Source organism: Myripristis murdjan, chromosome 18 (genome assembly GCF_902150065.1).
Source record: "Myripristis murdjan chromosome 18, fMyrMur1.1, whole genome shotgun sequence".
In the NCBI taxonomy this organism is placed as follows: domain Eukaryota; kingdom Metazoa; phylum Chordata; class Actinopteri; order Holocentriformes; family Holocentridae; genus Myripristis; species Myripristis murdjan.
In genome coordinates, this window is record NC_043997.1 from 10,121,897 (window position 1) to 10,130,867 (window position 8,971).

The following is an 8,971-nucleotide window of genomic DNA, read 5'->3' on the forward strand; positions in this document are numbered from 1 at the left end:
GTTTGCATGTGCATGTGTCAAGAAGTGTGGGAATGAAGGGGCAGGTAGGGACTCAATGTCTGGTTCAAGGGCACTTCACCAGGGATAGAAATCTCTTTAGCTTTGCCTTCTGTTTACTGGACAGTCTCTTACCAAAAGGCTACCCTCCCACTCTTGGGATTATGATATACAATGAAAAAACAACCAGAGCAGACAGAAAGTAGGTTCCTCAATGTGTTTATTGAGTAGCGGAGGACAGTTGGGGTCAACTCGTCCTGGCAGTGCACACCAAAAAACATCATACACAGTGAGAGGAGACAGATCTCATCACAATCACTCATGCATTTGCAGGGTTTCTCCCGCCCTTGTTTAATGGAGATTACAGTTTTAGCTGATCTTTCACATTACTTTTCACCATATTTTCTTTTTTCCTTAATTTTAAATGAACCTTTTGCTGCTTTGAAAGAAAATGCTCAACCTCATAAAAACATCAGCATACACTGTTTCCTTCAAATATTTTTTTTTCTTCCTGTCTTGATTTCTTAAACCCTTTCACAGCAGGCATTTCTCTCAGGCTCCCCATTACCTGTGTGTGTATGTGTGTGTGAGTCCCTCAACATAAATTTCACTGACAAAAAAAAAAGGAAATGCTTAAGTAAATGAGGAATAAAGCAAACACTGACAGCAGGTGTTAGTTCCTAGGATGATAGCAAAATTAATATTCCATCATGTTTAGGGCATGTCATCCCCCCAGCTGAGTTCAAAAACTCGCTTGTTGCCGTGGACTCAGTTATGACACTTTACATTAGCTTTTCTTTTATTTTGTCAGTTACTATGTGCTATGTATGTGTGTGTGTGTAAGTGTGCCTGCTACATGCTGGCCTATTTGGAGGGGAAAAAAGGCCTGATCTTCATGCTGATGGCCTTCAGGGAATACCAGCTCCCCTTCCAGTTCATCCACACCACACCATCATCTGTGCCGTGCTTGGCCATGTGTCGTGTGTATGACCCGCCTATGTAGTATCGGCCGTTGGGATTGGCTGAGTGGCAACGGTTGTACCACCAGCCACCGCCGTCCTCCTTTGAGCACTGTTTGGAAGGATCGCCGGGGTTCCTGTTACAGGCAAACACAGAGATAAAAGAGAGACGTTCACTCCAAAATGAGATATGCACCTCCTTCAAACTGCATGAATATGAAGCAGGTAATAGCCAAACTATTAATGTTACCGATCACGTTCAGCTTTCACCTTTATGTACATCTTCTTGAAGACAAAGGTATGTCTATTCCCAATAATTAGAGGATAGCTACAGTTTTAAAACATATTTAAACATGCAGACTAGTCAGCAATCTCAAAAAAATGAATAAGTCTGGAGGCAGTAGGGGAGAATGGGGTAGGCTGGGTCTTTTTCTGCAATCTCATATCTAGAAGGCCATACACAAGGATGAAGGAGAGTATAAGGAGAGTGGGGTGTGATAAAAATGTGATTTTAGCTGTATGAAGTGATTTTGTCATTTCCAATTTCCATGCAAGACCAACTTTAAACACAGATTTCAATCTGTGTTTGAGAGAATGAATCATTCTTGTGTCTTAGCAGAAGAAAATGTATAAAGTGGCTCCTTTTACCCAGTTTCCCCCCAGAACATCGTGTCTGCTGACTAAAGTCGCTGTTCACTCCTCGCTATCCCTTCTTCAAATTTTTGTTTTCGAGCCTTTTGCATTTCACTTCAACCTTCCTTCGGTTTTTCCGCTCAACCTACCAGTTGTCGTTGTCTCTGTCGTAGGTGCTGAACATCATGCCGTTGTGTATGGTCATGGTGCGGTTTTCACCAAACAGCTCATTAGACCCTTCCATGAAAGCGTTGCCTGCAGTACCAGAGTAAGCATCCACCGCCAGTATGTAGTTGGACGTTTCTGACTGGAGAGTGAACTGCTGGTACTGAGCATGGACCTAAACATCGGGAGTAATTACTGTAGTTAATACATGGAGTTTCAGTGCAAACAGACATATAGGCTGCACTGTTTGGAAAAATGATGAATGAAAGGCTTGGCATATTATTAATGTCAACTATGGAATATTACATTGAAGATATTTGACATTACTAACCATAACCCTAATTAATTACTTCCATAATTCATTACACTGTTACTACCACTACAAGTACCACTGATGATACTACTACTAATATCACAATTACTACTACTACGACTACTGCTACTGGTGTAATTTCTTAAAGCTCTACTTAAAATGAACTTTTCATAATCTTAATAATCTTTTCATTTATTTTGCTCTCTTTATTGTCACTTGTTTGGGTTTTTATTTAAGTATGGCATTGCTTTCTGAGCCATTTTTATTTGCAGTTATTATTAAGTATAATGTATATTAGACTTGCACCTTGTTTATAACCTTTGTAATTGTGGTTTTGAAAAGTGCTATTACCACCAGTGCTAACGCTACTATTAATTGTACAGTGATCATGCTACATGGTATCAGTGGGCATGAATACAGATATTAATAATGAGTTTTGCAAGTAACATAGCAAGCAAGTAGCGTAGGAAAACACTGAGGACAGAGGTGGAGGCTTTGGGGACTCACCTTGGTTCCTGTCCAGTCCTCCATCTCAATGAGGAGCTCTGTGGGGCCCATCTTGGTGATCTGGCTGATGCGGTCATTACCCAGCCAGTATTCACCTGTCACATGATGATGGAGGCAGCAAAGTGAGTCACAAACTGGTGCAGTGATTCTGAGGAAAAATGCTTAAGAAAAGTTCCATCATGCTCAGGGGTCTAGTGCGCACACCCTTGTGGTATCGATACTAAAGACCACTGGAGCTATTTTTGGTGGCTTGAGCTGGGCAGACACTGTATTTACGCACGTTATGTTTGAATTTTCCTTCATTTTGGCAGTTATTATGAGTTCAGGTGTAAACGGACCCTGTCAGTTCCTAAATCAAACGGCTCACCGGGAGTCTCGCAGTGACCCTTGCCCACGTCGAAGCCGATGTTGCCGAATCCCCGGCGATAGTCGTCCCAGCGACGGCCAAAGTCCACGCTGCCATCCAGCCTGTTTTGGATAACAAGCCATCCTGTACAGAGAGAGGGGTGAGAAAGTCAGAGGGAATCCTGGATCCTTCTCACATATACAGGACACATCCCTATATTACTTACATTTTCTCTAATGCACAAAAGAGATTATAGCCACTCTTTTAAATGGAGATTTGAGTATAAACACTACAGTATAAGCATTCCTAGCAATCTTTATGTTGATATAGCGATCAAGCTGATCCCTTGATTTACATGGTTTTGTTTTTAACTCAACTGCTTTTGCACCTGATTGCACATCTGTTTTGGCAAATATAAGACAAGTTTCAAATGCTTTATTTTGAAACGGGACGTTTCCACATTAAGCAAAGCAAAGATCTTTGCATTAACATTATGAGATTATGAGATTACAGTGTTTCCATCGTTAGTACATACATAAGACAGGCACGTAAAACACAAAAAAGGAGTTAGTATTTTTCTTCGCTCACCTCCCTTCTCGGTGGTCTGGTCACAGAAGACCTTGTATGGAGGGTAGAAGGCGTCGGGCTGGATCATGTACATCTGGGAATCTCTTCCTCCACGACGGAAGATGTCCTCACACTCCTTACCTGGGTTACAAAAGAGAAGGGTCGGCATCCACAGACACACTCATCCTGATACACATAAGGAGTGATACAGAATATCCCAGCATACAGTAGATATACATTGATATACAAAGTTACTTTTACTGTATACAATGAGATACAGTGATACTTTATCTCCCACTCTCAACACTCATACAATTATTTTGTATCATATTAAGAAATGACCAACACTACAATAATTTATCTAGCACAATGCATTTCATATTGTCTTCTCATTGTGTTTTATGCTGTGTGTAAGTCATTTTGTCTTCCTTCAAAGGAGTTTTTAAAATACTTTTTCTAATGCTATCCACTGGTTTCAGATAGTGTGCCCACTGCATTATGCTCTCCATAAGCAAAGTGTCATTTTATTATCATTTAATATAAAGGAAAATGGAGTCTACATATTGCATCGTGCTTTCATTAAAGAAAATCATAATTCGTTATGTCAAATGTTGATTTACTACAGCTTATTATTAAATAAATAGGATTCTATACAGTTAATTAAGCTTCTAACATAACATTTTGTTTATCTGGAGGATTTTGTTCATCGGGAGCATAACAAAGTTTTGCTTATGAATAAACATAATGATACATTGGGCACATTCTACTTTGTTTTTCATTCCCCAAATCAAAATAAACTCCCACACTTACCAGAGACCACCGGTATGGGACATGTGGTGCTGCATGGCTCCTTGCAGCCCTCATTCTGGGCCAGGATCGCCTTCTCCAGCTTCTGGATCTTCAGCCTGATCTTGTCCACGACTCCCTGCAACCAGAGGGCAGCATGTTGTCCATCAGTGGTGGTCACACCTAATACAATAACCTATCTTGGGCAGCACCTGGACCCCACTTCAGGACAGGTTACATTTTAGAAAGTGCTGAAACTGCACTGAGTATAGCTTAAAAAGAACTATAGACCTTCAAATCAATTCATGTGGTTTTTCATGATTTCTATTTCTGATGAAGGAATTTTTTAGTTTTTTTTTTTTGGTGCCTAAAGCTGGTATTGTCATTTATCAACTTCCAAATTTCTGTTGAGGATTTTCAGTCCTTAACGGGTAATATGCAATTGTCTCATTTCATTCTGCTGCATTCATTGCAGTGGTGCTTTTGCACTGCATGTCCCCAACATTTCTGAAACCTTGGATGATACAATTATTTTTATAATGAGCCACTCTTTAAGGTACCATGGCCTACCAAACCTTTCAACAGGGAAACTCTGAGAGAGATTAACCTTAAAAAAAATAATAATAATAATAATTTACAGCAAATACAACTAAGCTATTAAATTAATAAATGTGCAAATAGAGTAAAATTTTATTGTAGGTTTTTCAGATGACACCAGTTGGCATTGATTGGCCAATACCTCAAGTGCATCAAGATTCAAGATAGATTCAAGGTGTTTCATGTGGCACTCCATTTCTGATCTACAGTTAAGTCAGTATTGTCAAATTAATATATTAGTCTACCATTTAAATGGCAAACTTTCACTCTGTCTGTCAATGATTTCCATTCAAATCTGTGCATAAGATGAAAAAACACGTCATATCTGGTTACAAAGCAATTTCACCGCTCTGCTTTGCAAAAACCAAAGACAAGTTAAACCATGACCCATGCAAAATTATTTTCTTAATACAATATGGAGATGTGACTGGACCTTAATCCTGACTCTGTCTGTCATAGGGTTTATCTGGGTTTATCAAAGATGTATCATATTCAGACAATCTCTCCATCCGGGTACATGGTCATTATGTCACTCAGAGAACTATGGTCACATGTAACTTCTCAACATTTACCTGCAGCACTCTGATGTTGGAGGGGAAGACTGTATCGACTGTCTCCTTGATGTAGGCGTGCTGTTCCTCGACGTTGTTCGTGTACTGGTTCACCACCCTGTTGTTTTCTGCGGAAAGATTAAAGACAGTCCAGAAAGTGTACAAGAATTATTCACTATCATTCACTATTTATTCGTTCAATATTATTAAACCCTAACACATAATGTGCTTACAGGGACGTAATAAGACAGTCGGTGCAAAAAGTGATGCAAGCCTTGGTGCTTAGTTGGTGCTATTTTGTGTTTTTCTTACAAAAGACTTTATTATAAAAATAAGTTAAGATAAGATAACGCTTTATTTATCTTCATAGGGGAAATTCAAGAAATTCAAATGATCCAATGTACAATATAAGAACATATGATTGCAATTTTTAGGGAGAGTAGCAAACCCTATCAAATCACTTTTCCACATTTTTTTTTTTTTGCATCTTCCAAAATTAAAAAAAAAAAAAAAAAAAAAAAAAAGATCATAGATAAGGGTTTTTTGTCATTAACATATATGATATTTCGCATTTTAGAGCAGAAATTTTAATTTGAAGGCTTCCATTTAAATTTAAATTTAGGGAAAACAAATTGTGATCTAATAGTAATTTTTGGCTTGAGACCACCTTTGTGCACTTTATCATCTCTCTGTCTCTTTCCCAGCTCTTATTTGCTTCCCACTTGTAAGCTGTGGAACAAACTTCCTAAATTTTGTTGATTTGCTATGAATGCCTTGCTCTCACCGTTGATGACTCTCTGCCTCTCTCTCAGGGAGTTGGACATGTGGTCGACGTAGTTGTAGACGTTGTTGGTGGACCGGGACAGATCGTTCACCTGAGACTTGAGCTGGTCCACAGCCTGAGGGACACGTGTGAGGAAACAGATGCTCAGTCGGTCACAGATGTTTCCTCAGTGACTGGAGGTAACGACTGCTCATTCAAAGTAGGGAATTGACATCAGCTGCCTGCCAAATGCTACTGGATTTTGGCCATGGATTTTAACAGACACTTTGGCAGGTAACAAGCCATTACCTGGAGACTCTTCTTCATTGGCAAATCATACTTTTTTGCTTCGTTAAGGTATGAAATGATCATGTTTGCCTGATAAAATGATGAAAACTGGTGTAATTTGGAATGCATCAGCCAACGTCAGTTCCCTGCCCTGTTTGTAATCACTGATAAGACCTGCTTTTGCTATGAATGGCAGTGTATACAATTATCGATTATTGACTGGTTGCTTTTACCCCCTTGACGTTCCTCTCTTGCTTGACCAGTGCGGTTTTCAGCTCGCAGCCCGTGGGACACAAAACACCCTGGTGAAGGAGAAAATTACTGGTTATTTTTGTGTACTTCTCTTTCAAAATATACAGTATCTATACTATTTTATGGTATTTATGCTAGTACTTTCCAGTGAGTAACTGGTTCAGACTTTTCTTAAACTTTGTCTTTATTTTAACCTCACTAAATCACATAGTCAGGCAATCAGCAACAACCAACTATTAGATTTCATATAATAAAATGCTAGCTTATTTCATCTTTTCTTTTCTGCCAAATTCAGCAAGTTTTGTCAAGATAATGTTGTTTTTAAAATGTCACCTAATCAAGTGTTTCATTCATTTAAGGTATGATGCCACATAGAAATTGTAAAATAGACTATGTTTGTATTTACCCCAGGCAGAAATAGGACAAAAAGATCTCATAAATCTCTCTTTCCCCCTTTTTCTTACACTTGAAGAAGAAATGCAACAGTACAGTGTATTTTAAATATGTACTTGATATTGACTGGTTGATTTTTTGTTCAGATAACACACTGACTGGTCCACCTTGAAAAAAAGGACTGTTCCGAGGACATTCCTAATCATATAAACCAAAATCCCTTATATCTTATTATTCATTTGTGTTTTGAACGTCAGCTGCAGGCCACAGGAAGCCGTCTGTCAGTGTGGCTGTGTGTCTGTCTGAAAGCGGCCTCCTACCATCTGCTCAGAAGCGTGTGTGCATCCCCCGGCCTCCGGCTGCTCCTCCTTCTCCTGCTCCTGTCGTCCCTTATCTGGCACAGTGGTGCTGGGTCGGCCGCGGTACCTGCATGGGGAGCAGGAGACACTTGACGGACATGCAGGAGAGGCTGACAGCAGTTTGGCTAATGGAGTTGATTAAGTCACTTTGTGAGTTTGTTGGATACAGCTCCCGCTGTAACAGTCTCACAGTGTACACATTTTGTTGCTTCATCTCACAAGATTTTTTATTTCTTGATTTTCATCTGTCTATCTGTACATTTGCCCCTCCTAATTGAGATGTGGGTGTAGTGATTACACATTATGGCCTATTATTATTTCTATTCTATTCTATTTCTATTCATTATTTCTTTCTTTCTGTCTTTCTTTCTTTCTGTCCGTACCTGCCGCCGGTGTTGATGGGAGGAGGGGAATAGCGATTGGGTCTGTAGGAGTCATGACCCCTTGACAAAGGACGGTGTCCACGGGCAGCTACTGTTGGTTTTACCTTCAGGATAAAATAAATAAATAGGACATTATTAATTACATTAAATAAATAGTCAAACAATAGAGAAAATAAAATGAATCATATGAGGTAAACAGCAGAGGTTACACACCGCTGGAGCTTTTGCGACCTGTGGACAAAAAAAAAAGGTATTTCTAATCATCTGAATCATCAAACATGGTAAGGTAAAATGTAATATTGTGGTAATATAATATAACACTACTACGATCACCAGTAACTACTATGACGGCCACTGCGACCATTATGACAAATACTGCTACTAACAGAAATATTAGTCACAACTCTTGTAGAAAATCAATTTGATCATAGTGATGAACAAAGTAGCAATCCTTTTTTTTATATATATAAAGTCAACTGGAATACAACTAAAACTATTTAAAATGAATAAATAAACAAATCAAATCAAATAAATTTGACCTCCTTCTTCTTGAAAAGCTGGTGTAATTACAGTGAAACTTACCGCTGGGCTTTTGGTGGCCTGTGGAAGAAAGAAAAAAATAATAGTGGTAAATAAATTGGCACATTAAAAATCACCATTTTCTGCTTGAAAAACTGGCAATTTGGGAATTATCTTGTTTAAGTTATGATATTGCTTAACTTATTAGACTTATTAGTAACAGTGAAATGGCAAATAAAGTCAATTCCGCCAAAAATATATACTTTGAAACATGTTTTCTGAATTTTTTTGGTGAGGAAAATTATCAGAAGTTTTATTATTATTGCTATTAGTGTTATTATTATTACTACTGTTGTTGTAACCCTATTAGTACTGTCGTTACTGCTATTATCACCACTGTATTCCTATACAGCCCCATTGACTTGACTTCCACAAGCAGACACACACACTCACCGAGTCATAATCGTCATAATCGAAACTTCCAGCCCAGGCGACGTAGACACACAGACACAGCAGCAGCAGCGTCCTCATCTTCCACTGCCGGTAATGTTAAACCTCCTGAAAATGTCCTGGATGAATTTCCCCTCTCCAAA

The 8,971-nt window shown here is 38.9% G+C and overlaps 1 protein-coding gene across 1 annotated transcript; it reads right to left on the reverse strand.

Moving 5' to 3' along the window:
- Positions 1 to 650: 650 nt before the first annotated feature.
- On the reverse strand, positions 651 to 8,971 carry fgb (fibrinogen beta chain). Its single transcript, XM_030076306.1, has 14 exons — positions 8,832 to 8,971; positions 8,442 to 8,459; positions 8,073 to 8,090; positions 7,860 to 7,963; positions 7,438 to 7,543; positions 6,706 to 6,774; positions 6,206 to 6,320; positions 5,443 to 5,549; positions 4,298 to 4,412; positions 3,509 to 3,628; positions 2,942 to 3,064; positions 2,575 to 2,669; positions 1,739 to 1,929; positions 651 to 1,093 (listed from the first exon to the last, which is right to left on the reverse strand). Exons 1-14 carry the CDS (start codon positions 8,907 to 8,909, stop codon positions 862 to 864), a joined length of 1,491 nt encoding a protein of 496 aa, XP_029932166.1. The 5' UTR covers positions 8,910 to 8,971; the 3' UTR covers positions 651 to 861.